Source organism: Crocodylus siamensis, chromosome 7, assembly GCF_052110815.1.
Source record: "Crocodylus siamensis isolate JL-2025a chromosome 7, ASM5211081v1, whole genome shotgun sequence".
NCBI classification, from domain to species: Eukaryota; Metazoa; Chordata; order Crocodylia; family Crocodylidae; genus Crocodylus; species Crocodylus siamensis.
The window spans coordinates 91,757,460-91,776,476 of NC_143401.1; the positions used below are offsets into that span (position 1 = coordinate 91,757,460).

General features: G+C 43.6%; 1 protein-coding gene across 8 annotated transcripts in view; it reads right to left on the reverse strand.

Annotated features, from left to right (window-relative positions):
- Positions 1-1,355: 1,355 nt before the first annotated feature.
- Positions 1,356-19,017, reverse strand: part of RBM20 (RNA binding motif protein 20) — a 145,042-nt gene continuing 127,380 nt past the window's right edge. For all 8 annotated transcript variants that reach the window (XM_090056864.1, XM_090056863.1, XM_090056868.1 and 5 more), the window contains 6 exons: positions 16,449-17,118; positions 14,837-14,935; positions 12,861-13,506; positions 10,169-10,288; positions 8,863-8,984; positions 1,356-4,768 (listed from right to left, as the gene is read on the reverse strand). In XM_090056864.1, coding sequence (XP_089912990.1) covers positions 4,658-4,768; positions 8,863-8,984; positions 10,169-10,288; positions 12,861-13,506; positions 14,837-14,935; positions 16,449-17,118 — 1,768 coding nt within the window. In that variant the 3' untranslated portion in view covers positions 1,356-4,657. The remainder of the gene's footprint in view (positions 4,769-8,862; positions 8,985-10,168; positions 10,289-12,860; positions 13,507-14,836; positions 14,936-16,448; positions 17,119-19,017) is intronic.

Sequence of the window (19,017 nt, forward strand, 5' to 3'; positions counted from 1 at the left end):
GGTATTACAGATATGTTGGCCATAAGAAAACTAGCCAGTACATAAACCTGCTCTAAGATCTAGTATAGCTAATACCAGTTCCTAATATCAAAGCAAGCTATAACTGCCTAAGGACTCTTTTGCCAGGAGAAGTTAAGTCTCCACCTTACAAGTTTTTCTAGTATACCTATACTAGCCAAGCAGCCCTGGCAAACCCCTTCAAGTAGAGATAAAGCCCAAGACAGAAGAGAGATTTTGTGCGAGCTGTTGCTAATGGGCACTGCATCTACATGCAGGGTTCACTCATCTAGCTCTGTTGGTTAAGCATAACCTGGGCCTTGCAAGCAAGCCATCTTTGTTTGTACCTCACCGACTGTTGCCATTGCCACAGTCCCCATTTATACAAAAATCAGCAAACACAACTTGCTATCCAAAAGGTGATAGATTGGTTTCACTGGTTCTTTCTGCCTCCTCCCTTAATAGCTCCTTCTCTCTTGTTTTCCACCCCAAGTAAAATCTCAGCAGATTCAGTATGCTAGGCTTCTCCCACTGCTTTTGTTCTTACAGCTTTCTATAAATTTTTCAGTTGAGATAAGAGAAAATGAACAGTTACTTACCCTTTAACTGACTGATTCTTCTCTGGGTGTTTGTTCCCATAGATTCCTGGTGGGTGATGTTACCCAAAGAAAAGATGTAAAAGGAGAAAAGGATCAGTCTTAGCCGTGCACCTTGCAGACCCAGTTGGGAAACTGGGAGCACAGAAGATGACCCATCAACGAGAAGGAACAGCCAGGGACGCAGGCAGACTGAGAGGAGACTAGTGCAATGAAAGCCAGAGGAGGAGATGACAAGCAGGAGAGTCAGACGGCAGGGTATATATGCAGATTAACTAAATAAGATACATATATGGAGCACAGACTTTTGTGGGCTGAAGCTCACTTCATCATCAAGGTGACAGGGAGGACAAGCAGGATGTGGGTAGAATTGGCCAGAAAGGGGCCTTTGGTGACAATGTTTTGAACAAGATAGAAGAATGAGAGGAAATCTAGGTAGAGGGAGGAGTGCGAACAGCTGCAAGCAGCTGGAGATTAAACTCCCCTAATGAGTTTGAAGGGTGATAATGCAGAGATCAGGAACAGCTTTAGTAATTAGAGAGAGCCACATTCTGAGAAGTATTGCTTAAAAATATGGGTATTGGGGACATGGCACCTCTAAGGATAATCATTTTTTGAAAAGTATATCTGCAAGCAGGTATTCTTGCCCTCCGTTCCTAGCACACACCAATTCTCTGCTTTATTTATTTAGGTTTATAATGGATTTTTCTCTGGCAAAAACAAGTGCAATTTACCCTTGTGGCAATTACTACCCACAGAGCATGCTTTAAAAGTCTCTTTATTAAAATCATTCTTTTTAAGAAACAAATTGAAATGCTTTGCAATCAGTTACACGGAGCAGTTACTGCTGGTGACAATTCCTACATAATTCAACAAGAACCAACACTTTCCAATGTTTTACAAGCCAAAATTTAAATTAACAAGATTGTATAAGCTCAATAAATAGTACATCTGGTCCAGTTCAAGTATAATTCAACAAATCACAGCCTTAATAGTTAGAAAATAGAAAAACCCTGAATATAACCAGCCTGACACTAATTTAGTGTTCAAGTCAGTATTATAATTTGTCAAGTCTTATGGGGCAATGTTTCAATTATTTTATTTTATTTTTACCTCAGAAAAAGCAGGTTGCATTTGATATGAAAGACCATTTGAAATCCATCAAGGTTTTGCACAGACTAAAACACACCCCTTGTTTAAAAAGTGAAATCTTTGGTTGAGACATGTTGAGATTATTCATAAATATTGAGGAAGCTCTTCTTTAAATAATAATAAATAACTTTTGGCTAGACTTGAAACTGCTTGCTGCTATACATATATTAATATACGTAGTGAAAATGATATTTGTGAAGACCTATACCAACTAAAAAAAATAATACATCTTAGATTCAGTTTCAGATTTTAAACATAACAAGCCAAAAAAAAGAAACAATGTATTTTACAGCAGCTGAGAGAGGCAAGTAAGCTACCTTTCCAGATGTGTTGACTCTCAGCAGGACAGGTGAGAGAGCTGTCTCAGTGATGCACCTGTCAGCATGGTCATGAAGGCCTGTTTGGTGAGAAGGACTTCATTTCAAATTGCACTGGGCTGAAAACTGATTGCACAGATTATTAGTATTTAGTCTAAGACGTGGGGTTGGTTTTCTTCTGCTTTTAAAATGTGCAGATTTTGAAAATAAAAGAACGTAACATTCTCACAATAATAGTTGTCTTTTTGGCCTAGGAACACGTGCGATTGCACAGCGCCAAGAGCAAAGGGGCTGGATCTGCAGGTACTACTGCAATATAAATAAATAATATTAATAATGATAATCAAAGCATTTCTTCTCTTACTTCAGTTGGGCTGAGGATAAATTGCTAGAAGCAGGTGGCTTTGGAGCAACACGAGCTCTACCTCCCATCCACATCAAACCCAACCAGATGGTGCAACTATCTGCCAGTAATCCTGGCCCCAGTGGGGTAATCATTTTGTATATAAAAATTAGGTGCTTACACTTGGGCGATTTTCCCCTGGACCTACTGTGCTGCAAGGTCATGTGGGTAATTCTGTTCACTCCGTCTGTGCAAAGTACCGTAGCCGCTTTGGACAGCGAAGGCAGGGAAGTTGCTTCTATTTCCATAATTTTTATACCTTCCAATACACACTTGCACCTATATCACTGAATTCAAATATTATTATAATATAATAAGAATGTGTGTAGCAAAACATGTTTGCTTTTCATGCTTTTTAAGAATAAAAATCCTGTGTTAAGTGAAAAATGAGCCCAAATCCAAATATCTCCAAATGCCAGGGAAGATCACCTCTGCATCTCACTATTGTATCTCTTCCCAATAAGCCAGCTCCAAATCTGATCTCCAAAGAATCCCTGAACTCTGGAGAAGTGAGGATACAACATCTGCCATTTGCATTATCTGTTGTTGAAATGAAGGCACATGCGCACCAGGCAAATGGGACCTCAGCGAACAACAAAATGGAGACGGCGCTGTGACAAAAGCTATTCCAGAGGCAGAAGGATACGGCTGATGGTACTGGTTATATGAAACAAGCATTTTGGTGGGAGCAGTTTCAGGATAAATGAAACAAGCATTTTGCATTATATTGTAGTATTAATGTTGCTCTCAAGGATGGATGGGCCTTTCTGGAAAAAGAGATTTCCCACATCCACCACCTACTGCTAGAAGCTGTGCATCCAGTCCCAGAAATTTTAATGGGATTGACTGCAGAAATGGGCAAAAGATGGGACGGGGGGGAGGGGGGAATTTGTAAATCGCCCACCCCATTTTTCAGTGAAATTTAAAAAACTTTCCAACCCTCTATAGTAACACAGTGACCATCTGTCTGCATTCTCCAGTGCATTTTGTGAAGGTGTAATTGCAGGATCAGTTTTTGGCGACGGCTGTCAGACATTCACTTTGCTACACAAAGCCCCATTGAAATTAATCTGAAATTTGCAAGCTGCATTTCAATGGGGCTGTGCATAATACTCAGCACAACACTGTGCAGAAACAATGGCACATAATAACATCAGCACTGCTGGTGCATCCTGTGTTCTCACTGCAGCATTCTGTGAACCATGAGTTGTTATATTTGCCATAAAAAATAGCAGGATAATAAAATACAGAAAATGTCAATACAGCATTGGCCAAATTCCATAAAGAACAGGAAATACAAGGTTGCCGAGATTAGAAAAACATGTTTAAAATAAAACACACCAAGGATAGACTTGTAGTTCAACAAGCACTGTGATCCAAATATGTAGCATTTATAAAGTGTTTTGTGGGAGCTTAATCTAAGATGGAGAAAGCACGCTTTTTAGAATTTTCTGAAGGAAGGTTTTCAAAACCAGAAATGGCTGAAGAGTGGCCTGGCCACCAGATAAGAAGAATGGGAAGTGAAGGAGATGAAGGAACATGAAGGGGATTAATCTTCAGTTTATGCAATTTAACTGCACTGGATTTAGATTGCAAGATGTCTGGGACAGAAATTGCATCTTCCTCTATATGACACTGACTTCATGTCCTAACATTACAGACATAAAATAGTTCTCTAAGGCACAGATGCAGCTGGAGTTTACATTCGCCCATCTAATGTTTATCATTCATTTAGGACTCACATACATAACTTATTATTCATTATGGCAATGAGTGAAGCGAAGGATACTTCTTCAACTACATTAAAGCTCATTTCACTCCAGACATTTCCTTTCTGATTATTTCCACTGGAGGACGCTAGACACTTCTAAATACTCAGCCTGACCCAACACGCTCCAACACCCAAATGAAAACGCTGAGAATCCCTGAGAATCCAATTTAATGCGGGAAGCTGCTCCCAACGGGCAGAGTGTGAGAAAGAATAGCTCCGCTTGTTAGAGATATGCCAGCACTGCTTCACCGTGGGAAACTATTTCAGGCATTTTGTTTTTTTTAGGGGCACTCTGGGCATAAATGCATGGAACATGCTCTTTATTGTGCTTTCCATTCCCCTGTACAGTGCAAATTGACGGTCACGTCAGAAAACAACAAGGAAATATTGGCATTCACCCATTTCCAACTCTTCGTTGGCATCACAACTTTTTCTTCTCAAAGCGAGGAACAATTCCAGTGTCGTCCTGTGGCAGACTGCTGTCTTGTTCGTTCATTTTCAGACTCTCCTCTGCAAGTTGCGAGAGATACTTCTGTCATCAAATTAAAACAGAGTGTCATTATGGAGACTGATGATACTTGGCGCACAGCGGTTTACAGCTTTAGTGCACTCTTGCTAACTCTTGTAATGCTCCCAGGAGGTAGAAAACACACATAAGCCCTGTCTACGTTAAGGGAATTTATCCCTACATCTGCATCAAATATAGCTATCTCATAGTAAACTTCCTCAAGGCTGACAGGACAAAGAAATGGAGCGACTTGCTCAGTGCCACCTAGAGAATCAATGGCAGAGCCAGGAGAGAACTACAGTCCAGGAGAACCTCACTTCTTGTTCCATGCTCAGTCACCCCTGGAGCAAGCCCTAGACCCTGTCACTCTACTTTCTTTAGGCCATCTCCCCTTCAACTCGCCTACCACACTTTTGATAGAACCATGCTTTTAAGAAAAAAGGGGAGGCTGCTGCAGGGCTCCCCAAGCAAGGTCTTGTCCTCATGAACAAAGCTATCACTGCTCATGGGCTTAAGGGCTAATTATGTGACTACCTCATCTCCCCTTATAGCCATGCCCAAGCCTTGTGGATGTCATCAGTCGCTGGGTGTTAAGCCCCATTTTCCAATCCAGTCAATCTTTCATCTGTGGGCCTTCAGCCCCAGCATCTACTCCTGTCAATGTGGGCCTCTAAACCTGGAATAGTCTGCCACTGTTGAGGCCTCTGGCCCTTGTGCCTTTAACCATTCCCGGCCCCTCCTGGGTTTGGGCCTTTGTACCTCGACCCATCTCAACCCTCTGGGACTTGGGGCTACTTTCTCTGCCCCTCCTGGGCTTAAGCCTCATTCTCTCCAACAGACTCTGCCCCCCCCTGAGCTATGGGCCTCCTGGTCCTGCCTGTTCTCACCCCACCTTGGCTACAGGTCCCTGACCTAGCTCTTGCCCCTCACAGGCTATGGGTCCCGACCCTGGTTCTCTCTCTTCCTCAGCTGCAGGTCCCTGACCTTGCCTGCTCTCACCCCTCTTTGGCTGTGGCCCTGCTTCTCAGCCTTGGCCCCTATTCCTCGGGTCTTGGCTGTACTCCTGGGCCAGTTGGGACTTCCACCATCCCTACAGCCTCAATCCCTAAACTACTGGTGCTTCCACACAGTTTAGATGCTTTATCAGAGGCTCCTCTTGCAGCTCCATGAGCTCTTCCCTCCATGACTCCTAGGGCTAAACTGCCTGTCCAACTTAAGCCCTGAGCTTATATCCTTCAAGCCCAGCCCCTTTTTGGGTCATGTGGTTCCCATGATTGCCCTCTGCCTCACCTGTAACCTGCTTTTTCTGTAGCCTGCCTTCCTTTAGATTAGCAGGAGTACCAAGCTGCCTGCTACAATCAGACTGTGCAGATCATTTGTGCTTGCAATGGAGTAAAGTAGGAGTAGCTCCACCAAGGAGCTAGAATACAATAAAATAATGCTGAGAACAAATGCAGCTCCTGATTTAATATGTATGATAAGTTAAATAGTTGTGCATGCAAGTCTATTCATTTTAAGGGAAGGAGAAGTTAAGGCAACAATAAACCACTGGTAATATTGAACAGCCTGGCCTGTCCTGAGTTGCTTTTAAATGATGGAATCTAACACCAACAGGGCAGGTGTAAATTTGATCATAAAATACATACACAGTTGGTGAAGCTTCTGACTTTTTAGTAATGCCCTGGGCTGAGAAAAGGGCATACAAAATTGGAGGCAAAATGATGCAGCAGTGTCAAGTGAGGATCATCGAAAGCACCTATATAGTAATCTAGACCGGTGGCCAGCAACATTTCCTAGCAGTAGATGAAATGACTCTGCTCAGGTTGGAGGTAAGCTGGTGTATGGACCTGCTTTCTGCTGCTGCCACCAGCACCACTTCTTAACACCACTTTTCCCCATGGCCTGGTCGTAGCACGGGCCAAGCTCCCCAGCAACTGTAGACTACATCCAATAGCTTCATGGGCCAAATCCCTGAGACAACCCCTGAGACCCTGTCTGATTAAAGGCTTGTATACACCATTACATGGCATGCACTGTATACAAGAATCACTGGAGTGTCATTAGGGAACACAAACCCAACAACTGGTAAAATGCTCCTCTCTGTGGATCTCAGCCAAGTAAATGCCAGTTCCTTCAATGCCTTAAACAGAGTCATGTTTCGGTTTGTTAATGCCACCAGTCATTGGCAACGAGGCCACATATTTCGCCAGGTATGTGCAACTGCTATGGTGTTGGATCAGTTACCCAAATATGCAGCCTCAGTGAGAGAAAAAGGATTCCTCATGGCAATAGTGCTACATGCACATGATCACTCTTTCACCTGCCACATGTCTCTTCTTTCAGTGGTGTCTGTGTGTGAGACTAATATACATGGCACAGACTCATAACTTGACGACCTTCATCTTTGAGAGAGAAGTTCACACTGGTTCACTGCTTCAAGTTTCATGTGTGCAGCTTAAATGGGAGGTGAAGCAAGACCATTCTTCAGCTTCCAAAGACGAGTCTATTGTTTTGGAGCGACAGTAGGAAGAAGCTGGTCCATTTCTAAAACAAACTTTGCCCAGATTGTATTTATATTGGAGTTGTTCTTAAATTGTGTAACAGGTGTGGATAATATAGGAAATTTTGCTAATGCTTTTTATAAAAAAATGTAAGTGGTTCAGTGTAATCAATCACTGTTATGATTTACTATATATCCTGTACTAGGCATCCTGTGAAAAAGCAGATGGAGGCAAAAACTGCTAGTGGCACTGTTGGGGCAGAATGCTGACATACTTGACCATATGCTCTTAGCTCAAATGCTAAAAAGGTCCTGGCTGCAGTAATTACCTTTCAGTGCTTTCAAAGTGGCATGCTGGTGCTGACTGTCGAAGAGGCAGGATGGAAGAAGTCTTTGGTACATACATGAACAAAATACATCCAAAAGAATAGGGACAGAGGCCGTAAGTCATCATGTCTTCTTCTTGGGATGACTGTGCATGTGTAATTCCTTTACAGATAGTTCCCAAACAGTTGTCACAGTACAGACTTCAGAGTCCATTAAAATAGCAATATTGGGAGTGCATATAGAAATTCTCCTAACTAAGCAAGTGTACATGCATCCATAATGCAGTCTAAACTTTGACCTGTCCTTGACATCTGTTTTTCAGATAGGTGGTGATGAGCTGGACTGTGAGTGAATCCTATTTGCAAAATATATTGGCCACTATTTCATCATTCAGAGACCATTAATTAGAAAGAGAAATTTCTGCTGCAGGTAACAGCTGGGGATTTCCTCACCCCAGGCTCAGAAATTGCTCTTCGTACAATGCCATTCTGGATATAGAAATTCTACCAACGGAATTGACAGCAGAATTGACCTCAGTTCACCCTCCCTGTTCAAACAGCCCATAGCAGCTGTGCTGTCCATCAGTACTTGCATTATGCAGCCCTTTGTAGCAGGAAGAAGCGACTCACATGTTCAATATATCCCTCTTAGTTCCCTAGACTTGTGTGTAAGGAAGCTCTGGAGTTGATTGGAGAGTCCAAAACTACAGACTTCTCAGATGAATACATGGATCTACAGTTGAGTTACCTGAGACCAGGACATAGATGGTGCAGGAGGACAAAAAACGATCCCTTTATAGATGCTGTGTGGCTCCACCAAATCAGGGAAGCTGGCCCTCATGGGAATGACGTAAGCCAGACCGGCAGGCATCTTCGGTGAAACCCAGTATGCTGAGGCACATGCACGCAAAAAGCCATGTGCCCTACTACACTGTTGTCCTTGGCTCTGTTTTCAAATTTTTGTGTAGGGTCAGGATAGTAACAGACCAGTCTCAGGTGAGCAAGCAGCAGCTAAGACAGTATTTGAAACTCTTGTTTTTAAAACTGGCATTCAAGTTGATTTTTCTGTACTAATTTTCAGCCCTGACTGAGACCACAGGAATTGGATTTGCCTGAGGGAATCTCAGGGCTCTGGAGGTTACAGGCTACTGTGCTAGTCCCTGGCATCACACAAACTCTGCCCATGCTACTGAGTTGTGTGTGAATCATGAAGAAGCTGTTTTATAGCACCCTGACATTTTTATACCATCCAAACCATTACTTATATGAAGCTAATGATGAGTTGGTTTTACCTGAAGATTTTTGTAGTGAACAGTACTCCTGCAGTGACTTGTTTTAGCAGTCTCTTCATTTGTGTAGAAGAGTCCACAGAGTTTGCAATAAAACCCAGTTCTGGGCACCACAAATTCCATACCTGTTGAAGGATTTTGAATCACATTAAAAATGGCAGGTGTACTTTTAGGGTTTGCTTTTTATGAGGAAAAAAAACGTGATTTAAGTAAGGGGTAAAGACAGCTAATTCCCACATGTACTATTTGCCATTTCACTTAAAGGAACTTCAAATGCTGGGATATCCATCAACAACAGTTAAAAATGACAACTTTAAACCTGCAAACTTCAACTATGCATTGTATGCCTTTTATTTTATATATTATATGCATTTCCATTTAAACATTTTTCAGATAATACATGGATTTGAGTTTTTGGACATAAATAGTCTTGTTGCCTAACGGGATGATCTTGTTGCTACAATACTTACTTTTGGCAAATTTATGTGCAAGTTACACAAACCATCCACAAGAATGCCAATATTAGTGCAGATCACAGTGTGTGTGTTGCTGCTGATCTTTGCTTGTGTAATATAATCAGTAATTTTAGGAGCGAAATCACTAGATACTGTTATGTCACAAGATTTTGAATTGTATGTAAAGCTCCTTCTTTTAGAGAGAAAATGAGAAGATCACTCCACTCTTAAGGTTTCCTTATCACTGGCCAACGCTCCTATCAAAGGCCAACCAATTTCCTTAGGAATGTCAATGTGTACACCACAGTCCCAAAAGGAAGTGCAGTGTAGTGCAGAGATACCTGAGCTAGCTTTAAACTATTTAGTTGGGCTACTGTTAGCAGCTTAGCCACAGCAGCACAGAGCTCAGTGCTGGTTAACCGGCCTCGCTTCTTGGGTAGTGTAGACATATCCTGGGTCATCTCTATGCTTTAGACACTGAAGACCAAAGGTGCTCACTTTTAGCTCATCAGTGCCATTAACAGATATCCCTAATGTCCTAAACAATTATAATCATCATCTGGAATAAAAATCCCCGTTCTTTCATTGTTTAAGCCCCTCTTATATCTACCTCTTCCAATTCTCCTGTAATTTGTTTTGACAAATAAATACAATTAGCAGCCTTCAAGTGACATCTTGTTGCAAGTTCAAGGTACTGTAATAGGTAAAGTCTCAGACTCATAAGCAGCATTCCTTCTAGGCTGTGTGGTGTGTGCGGCTGTGCAGGTACACTGGGCAGCATGCCATAAGTGCACCTGCACAGCCATGCAGCTTCGAAGGAACGCTGCTCCCAAGGTGCATATGTTTAAACCTACCTAGAGGAATGCTGAGTTCTGTGAACACATCCTCTTGTTCCCAGGCCGGTGAAGGAGGCATTTGTTTAGATTCCACCTCTGAGTATTCAGGAGATTTCATTTCTGTGCATCTAGAATTCACTTAACAGACAAACAAATGCACTAAATGAAAACAGTAGCTTTAACAATTCCATCTAAACCACTTTTTCGATGAAGCCAGATGCTAAACATGACCTAGAGATGATGCCCATTCAGTTTAACACCATGCGGCTGACAATAACTAGCCAAAAAGAAACTCCCAACCTAATTATGAAGTTTTCAGTAAACAGTTTCTTGTTTTTGCTGCTTATGAATTTTTCCATCTGACTAATTGCCTATTGTCATTAGAGAGAGAGAGAGAGACAGACAGACAGACAGACAGACAGACAGACAGACAGACAGACAGACAGACAGACAGACAGACAGACAGACAGACAGACAGACAGACAGACAGACAGACAGACAGAATGTTCTTACTGGTACTTGTGGCATTTTATATAAGAGGGCTACTGACAAATACCATTATTTTGTATTCATGTTTAGGGACATACCCGAGACACGGTGGGAAAATGGGTTTTTCATCTTGCTTGCAGCGTGCAGAGCCAATTTCACAGGCATTTCATGGCGGCCCTGCCTCTTGCCACTGACTGGCAGAAGGTGCCTTTACTCAGTCTACATCACTACCACTTTTTTTGGTTGATTTTGCAGGAAATTGCAGTCACTGCCAGATTTCCCACTGTTTTTCATGGTTTCTGCAAAATCTGTAAAACCGTGATTTAGGTAGGTCCCTATTCATGTTAAATACATGCAGACAGCAGACTTAACATTCACAAAAATAGTGTGTTCATTTGCCACGAAGGATTAAGCCTGCTTAGAACAAATGGCCTTTCCCTCCTTTCCAAGCCTGGAAATTTTCTGTTCTTTTCTAAACATAAAAGCATTCAGGATCCCTGGCTTTATTATTAAGATACAAAATTAAGAATAAGCCATCCTGATTCTCAGCCTGCGGTTATAGCCTCAGCTGTCTTTAGTCTAGCAAAATTCCTACCACACTGGGAATTTTACCCGAGTAAGGACTGCACTCTCTCACAAAGGAAACGTATTGGGTCTGAACCAACCCCCTTCACCTTCCCAGGGCTGGTGTTCAGAGTTCTGCATTTCTGGCTTAGAATAGGGGTGGGCAATTATTTCGGGTGGAGTGCCTCTTGTTGAGTTTTGGCAACCATTGAGGATCACATGACAGGCAGCCAGGGGCAGATAAATATTAATTTTCTAAATGTTTTAGGGGCCATGCGGGCTGGATAGAATGGCCTAGAGGGCTGCATTTTGCCCACCCCTGGCTTACAACAAACCTCTCTGCAATGTTTTGAGAATTTGTATTATTTGCCTTCTCCAGGAACAAGTTGCTGACTTCTGGCAGGTCAGCTTTTGCGTGAACATCAAGCTCTTCCCAGGATTTCCAGGCTTCAGGTCAGCAGCAGGACGCTGTAAAATCCTGCAAGCCCTACCTTGAACTGGAGCACTCAGGATCTCCAAGCTGCTGCTGTGCAGACTACAGCCGAGCCTGAGAGGGCCCATTTTACCCAGAGGCTTACATGCTCCCAGCTCTGAGAAAGAAGCCAATATGCTAGGCTTTGTGGAAAGGGTGAGAGCCCCAAAGATTTTCAGGCTGTGAGCTGCAACCCAGCAGGTTGCACAGGGAATGGGAAAGCCTAGGGAAACAGCTGGCCTAAGACTTTTGAAGCATTAGTGCCTTTGATCCCCAGGTAGTTCACCTGGCAGTACTGCCCCCAGGCACACGGGCATTGGCAGACTGCCTGGTAGGCAAATGGATGAGCTGGTAGCATTTCCACTCAGAACATCTCTAACCAGTTACTCTTCCCAACCTCCATCATTCAGCCTAGAGTAGCAGCCATGGAGCTGAACTGAACTGTGTCTTCTACGTGCTGTAAGACTCCAGGTTTGGCCGTCACTTGATCTAGGTTTGATGCGATGTAGGAATGGGAGCATGACTGGGAAATGTCACACTATTGAAGCTGTTTATTCCTAATAGCTATTATGTTAGTAGGCAGGTATAATTAAGCTTATTCTGTTAGTATATCTATGTTCTGGCACTGAATTATCATGTTATATTACAAGAAACAAACAAGAAATAATTGTATATGGTAATTCAGGTCTCTACAAAAAGTGATACCACTTGCATGAAAAATATTCATCCACAAAATATTTCCATGACATATTTGCATTTCAGGTAAGAAGTACAGACCCTGAAGTTCTTATGTGGGTAGGAGTCAGGCAGGCTTGAGAGATACTTCTAATACTTTTTGATCTGCAAGAACTGTCACTTTTCATTGACAATTCAATGTGCTTTCAGCAGAAGGCTCCAAGAGTTCAGCTCAACTTACATGAACCCAGATGTGACAGCTATGGCTGATAATGCTTTACAGAAAGCTTAAAAGTGACTTTATTTCTTTGACACCATTTGACTAAAAGCCTCTAATAGTTTAACTTGGCTGATGGAAGTGTGGTTCTTTAACTGAGCCAGCCCAAGGACAAGCCATACTATCAGCAGCGTGAATTCTTGTTAGCAAGAGATTAAACTCTGCAGCACTGGGAGAGAGAACTCACAAGAATTCTTGACTGAAAGAAAATCAAACATAGTAGCAGCAGTTACCCTTGGTCTCTTGACACTCCTGGCTTCCTTGGCTTGCTCCTTCATTGGTGCTTTTCACAAGCATTTCCATGACTTCTCTGCTCTCCGTTTCTTGTGATCCCGTTTGCTTATAATCATCCGTAAACTGGTCAGGGAGCTGGAGGGTCTCTTCTTTCAGATGATCAGATGGTATATGGGGATCTTCTGGTTTTAAGTCACAGCTTCCTTCCATTTTCCTCTCCTTATCATGGTAATTAGAATCCCTATGAAGTTTGTCTGCTTGCAATGTATCTGGCTTCTGTTCAGTGTCCAGATTTAGGTTTGATGCTTTAGTAACTGCATCATCATTTTCTTGACAGCCACTGGAAGCTCCTATGCTTTCCTCTGCTGACACAAAACTTGGGTCTATGGTTTCATGGGCAAATATGCCATCACTCCTATTTAATTGGCTATGGTCATTTTTCAGTTCTAAAATGGCAGACACGTAGGGACACATTTCTGAACTTGTTTTATCTTTATCAACTGGAACAATTTCTTCAAGTTCTGTTATATCAGGTTCCATAATAAGATCATCTTCTCCCACTTCATCCACTGTTACTAGTTCTTCCATGTTAGATGGATACCAGGCCTCACCTTCCATCTCGCTTTCACTCTCCCAGTCCCGCTCCTGTAACAAACAAGTAGGGAAAGAGCAGTCATGACATCTTATCAATATGGGCTTTAGAGCTGGAGTAAGTGATGCTTTTGGACTAGGTATGCTGCTGAGGTATACTATGGGCATATTATGACACCACCTAGGTCACAGGTGGCCAACCTGTAGCTCCGGAGCCACACGTAGCTCCTCAGAAGTTAATATGGCGTCTCCTTGAATCTTTGCACCAGTATACAGTGACCAGCTTCCATTTGCACCATGCGCAAAGATTCAAGGAGACGCATATTAAGAGCCACATATGGCTCTGGAGCTGCAGGTTGGCCTCCCCTGTTCTACGTGCTCTTTTATGTGCTAGAGTAACAAGTAAGTGGTCACCTACTACCGTCACTTCAGTCCACCATCAAGGACCCTTTGCCAAAAACATGCTGGTACAACCCGGTTTAAGTTGTGGGAGAGTTAGCTTTCAGAAAGATTCTAAGATGGTTGTCATCTGAAATAGCAGATGAATGCCAAACTCCCAAAATCTGCAATGTGGTTGTTGTTAAATGCTCAGTGCTAGACAGTGGACTTTTGTTCCAAAACATTAGGACTGGCTTGGAGAACTGCATTAATTCTAAGGCTTGATTATTTTTAATGCATATTTGCAACAAGTTGAATTCAGCTCCTGGAATTTCCTAATGCACATAAAAGATTAAAATATCTACGGTTTCCCCTGTTTGGGTATTTGAAATAATTTCTCCTAGAGCCGTAAGATGGCGCTAACACTCATGTAGATACTGTTCTTGAAGGGAGATCAGTTTCCTACTGTAAGAGATATCAATAGCTTCCATAACCATTAACCCATTACTTTAAAGATACGAAGCTGGAGAATTGCCAAAGATATTGCTCCATGCTACTTCAGTGTTGGAAAAGACATCATTCAATCAAACAGAAATATATATTTTTTAAAAAGAGTTCTATGCCATCCATTTAATCTCACCGTTCTGGAAAGATTTCTTCTCTGAAACCCTCCTCTTCAGTTGCAAAGCAATCACGCCCTATTTTTGGACACAGTGTGCAGAGTTAAGATAGTCCTTTCAGGCATACGTTACAGTTAATTGCCACTGCCAAGTGCTATGCATGCGAGGCAGACTACACGAGGAAAGAGCAACTAAAAAAAAAGCCTCTGAAGACCTCAGAACAGCTCTCCCTTGATGCAGAGGTCAAGAAGAGGTAAATGAATCTAAACAGGCCCTCAGAAAAATCTCAGAGATGACTTTCATTGGGGTTTAGCATTTCAACTCAGAATATCTGCTGACTTTCATTCATTTTATAATAGCAGCTAAACCAGTAAGGCATGACTTACCTTCTCTTTTCTTGCACTTTCCATAGGCTCTCCACATTCTTTTCCATGTTTATTAGCTGAAGGTGAGCTCTTCTCTGCAGTATGCTCCTTTTTCCCAAGCTAAAACAAATACAACATGTATAGCTGTAGTGACACTCGCCAGTAATCCTAAACAGAGAGATTTCCGTTATGTTTCTATCCAGAGTCTGGGGCAGTGAAAACATTCACAACGTCACATCCTTTGTTTCTAAAGTTTGTGCAAGTGCCTGGGGAAAGCCTCAGTGATCGGAGTCCTGTACTCTGAATAGAGGCAGAAAAAACGAACAAAAAACCCCGGAAATTTGGGCGGTGGTGGGAGGGCAGGGCATGAAAAATGGAAATTACAGAAGAGAGTTGTCTGGAAAAAAGGAAATTCACAACAGTTTTCAACCTCTCCTCTCCTGTTTTCCAGTCAACTCAACAGTACACGCAGCACCAGCAAAATGAGTTCCTGCTACTGGTTAGTTTTAGAGGAATGACTCAGAAACGCACAGCTCATATTCTGGAAATACCAGCCCACAAAATGATGTGGTGTTTAGAAAAAGGTAGGAAGAATGGGACTTCTGGTTTTGGATCTGGAGGAAGCCCCTTTGGCCAGAAGAGTGCCCTTTACCTTTAAAACCCGTACAAGATTTACCGTTTAACACAGTTAGCTCATGTTCACACAGCAAACTTACAATGTGTGGCAGCAGTGTCCTCAAGCCCAACAGCCTGCCCCCAAAACCAGAAGCAGTATAGTTGCATCTGCCAAGTACTTTATGTGCCTTAATTAGCACTGCTGAGTGACAGACGGTTGGCCTGCCCTTGAGCTCATTACCCAGACCTAGTGGGTTGACCTGGCTAGACTGCTTCTAGACCTGAGGGCAGTCTGTGCAAAGCAGCATCACATGCTTAAGGGCACAGTAAGATTACCATGAAGATGTGACCCTAGAGACTTGTACGGATCTTCCCCTACATGACAAGAAAACAAGATGAACCACATCAACAGGAACAAGATCGAAGACAGTCTTCATGTAGCTTGCATAAAGTGGCTTTACAGCAGCCAGAGAGCGCCACTGGAGAACTCTCTCTGTTCAGGCAATGATAGGCTCTGGGGCCCATCATCCCCACCACCTTGTAAAGGGAAGGAGGGAGCATATCAACTGGCATGCCAAGTGTGGGATGAGACATAGCAGAGCGAGGACATAAGTTGGGGCTGCCCTTGAGCACTGGATGGAGTGGCAGTGAACCGGGGAGTTCCCTAAAACCCTCCTTCCTCACTCCAACCAAGACAGGGTCACGCCCATAGAGACTGCAATGTCAGCTACCAGCAGAGTTTGCCAAGAAATTCAGAACCGTGAATTAATGGATGGACTGATTCGTTGCTCTCTGCTGAGAGAAGACAACTAGCCCCTGCCAGGTCATTAAATGAAGCAGTGCACTAATTATGAGCATTACTGGCATCACAGTCAAGTACAGGGAACTACAATGACTAGTTTCTGATTGCTGCTCCACAGCCATTACAAGCCCACTAAAAATCCATTATTCCAACATTAAATCTTTTCACTTGCACTATGCAGCATGCCCTGTTCTAGATGAACAAGCTCCCCCTTACCTCATTCTCAGTCGCTTTGGCTTCCTTTGCATCACTGCTTTCATTAGCAGCTGTAGGATCTGCCTCTTGGTCTTTGTTAGCTTTCTTTGTTTTATTCTTATCATTTTGCTTGTGTCTGGAGCCCTCAGACCCCTTGCTGGGCTTCTGTTCAGAGATGTTCTCCTTCACTGGTTCCTCACAGTGAGAATGCTTGCGCTCTTTCAATCTCACATCTTCCTTTCTTTTAGGCTTTGCCAATGTATCTTGCAGCTGCTTCTGATGCTTATCAGATTTTGGCTTGGATGATTTTCTGTAATAATCATCGTCCTTGCTCTTGTAGCTGGGCGAACCACCCCTTAAATATTTGTCTCTGTGCCCTCTGCCTCCTTCAGTCCGTTCATCCAAGTCAAGTTTGTCCAGCTGCCGTGCATAATGTTTTCTCTCATGTACCCATGCATCAGTCCTGTCCCTTTTCTCCCCTCCATTCTCTCTCCAGGGTGCTGTCTCTCTTTCTTCTTCTCTTCTGGAATAAGAGGACTGATCCCATGACTCTCTTCCATTTCCCCAGTCTGCCTTGACGGTGCCCAACGGACTGCGGGGTGAGCTGCAGGAAGTAAAGCTTGGTGTGTGGGATCTTGGCGACAGGGAGTGGCTGATGGGGCTGCGAGACCGTGGCCTCTCTGGTCCATACCTGCAGCAGAAGGCAATAAGCAAATAACTAGGTTTGTCTGAAGGAACTGCAGGAAGGCCGTAGCCCATTTTGAAACAGCTAGTGACTCCTGCACTTGCACAATAGAGCCCCCCCTCTTAAAAACTGCACTGATTAATTTTGGGCAGGCTGTCATTTATACATATGTTGCAGGCTTGTGCGTGTCAGCAGGTGGTGATTAATACTGCACTGACCTTCGCATCACACAGAATCAATCAGGAAGGAATGTACTTAAAAGAATATAATTAAAAGGTCCTGTTTTCTGAAGCCAGTGACTTGCTTAACACCCTGAACTGACAGACTGTTTGTTCATGCACCCCTGCTATCAGTGAGGTGCTAAAAGTGGCACATCTACCTTGGATTTACAAGTTTTAAGGATCCTTAATTCTGTGGCTATTCCTCCACTTCAGCTGCAAGGCCCATAAACGCAAGTACTGGGAAACAGCCAGAAAAACAAGAGACATGCACTGAAATACATTTTTAGCTCAAGTGGCTCCTTCCTCTGGCTCTCCCAGCGCATCCAGACTGTCTATCTATTTTATCTGGTAGTTAGGTTGAACTGAAAGGTTTTCTTCAAGCTCATGCATGCCACATCTACATTATAAACCTCTGAGCCCATCCCTGGGCTTCCAACCTCATCCTGGAAGCTGTGCTGAACTCCTGGGTATGAGGTTCTCTCTGCTGCCACTCATCTCCTAGCTCAACTCTCTCTGCAGAGTGAGCGAGTGTGTGTGTACACATGTACACACACACGTAAGCACTAAAGGCCTTAAGCACCAGAAATACCTTAGCAGAAATTCCCTATTCATGTCCCTCCTACACTCCCCTTCCTTTCATGACTGGCTGTAAGTACAGACAAATTTGATTCGCAGCTGATTCCTTGAAGGGTTCTGCTTTCCGTGATGCAAGGAAACCTGGGATATACATCCCAGTGCCACTGAGTCCAGAAGTAAGAAGCACAGTGTAGAAAGCTTTGGTGCAGGCTACAAGACCTGATGGTAGCAGGGAAGGCTGGCTGATGCCAACCTAAGCATAACACTAAGCATCAGTGCTGACACACCTTCAGGTTGTAGGGGATTGTCTTGATGTTTGCATCTCAGATGCCATGCACAACATAATCAATGCTCAGTAATAATTATTACTAAAACATTTATTTTATTTATAACAAGCATCATCTTTCCAATTGCATCCTATCTGTTAGGCTGTGTGCTTTAACGCAGCGTTTCTCAACCCACAAGTCATGACCCAAAAATAGGTTGCAAAGAAACTTTAAAAATGGAGTCTCCTTTAAAGGAGAAAAGTGTGGGAAATGGCAGGTTCCCCTTGCAGGCTGTCAAAGTTCCAGCCTGCAAGGGGCTGCCTGGGGCTGGGGGGAGCACGAGGAGGGTGATCAGGCAGGGGGTGCCATGTGCACATGTATGTGGCAGCCACCACCACTACCAATAGGAGAAGTAATAGGTGGGAGGGCAGGAGGGCTGCACTACCCTCACTTCCTCCTGCTGCCAGCCACTTGCCCTCTACCCTGCCTCCATGGCCCAGCTGTCACCACCACCACTGCTCCCCTAAGGCAGCAACTCTACCCCAGAGGGGAAGTGGACTGGTGGGCAGCATGGGTGGCCTGAGGAAAGCAGTGGTAGTGCTAGGCCATGGCAGCAGAGTAGAGCCACAGCCCAGCATGTAAGCAGCTGGTGGAGGAAGGAGGCAAGGGCAGCACAGCCCCCCACCTCCCCCATCTGTTACTCCTCACGCTATTGGTGGCATAGCTGGTGTAGGGGTCCCAGTAGTGCTGGCAGCAATGACTGTCACTGTTCCAGTCTGCCTTCCCACACTGGGTCCTGCCTTCTAGGCCATGGAGGTACCTCCTTCCCAAGTCGGTACAGC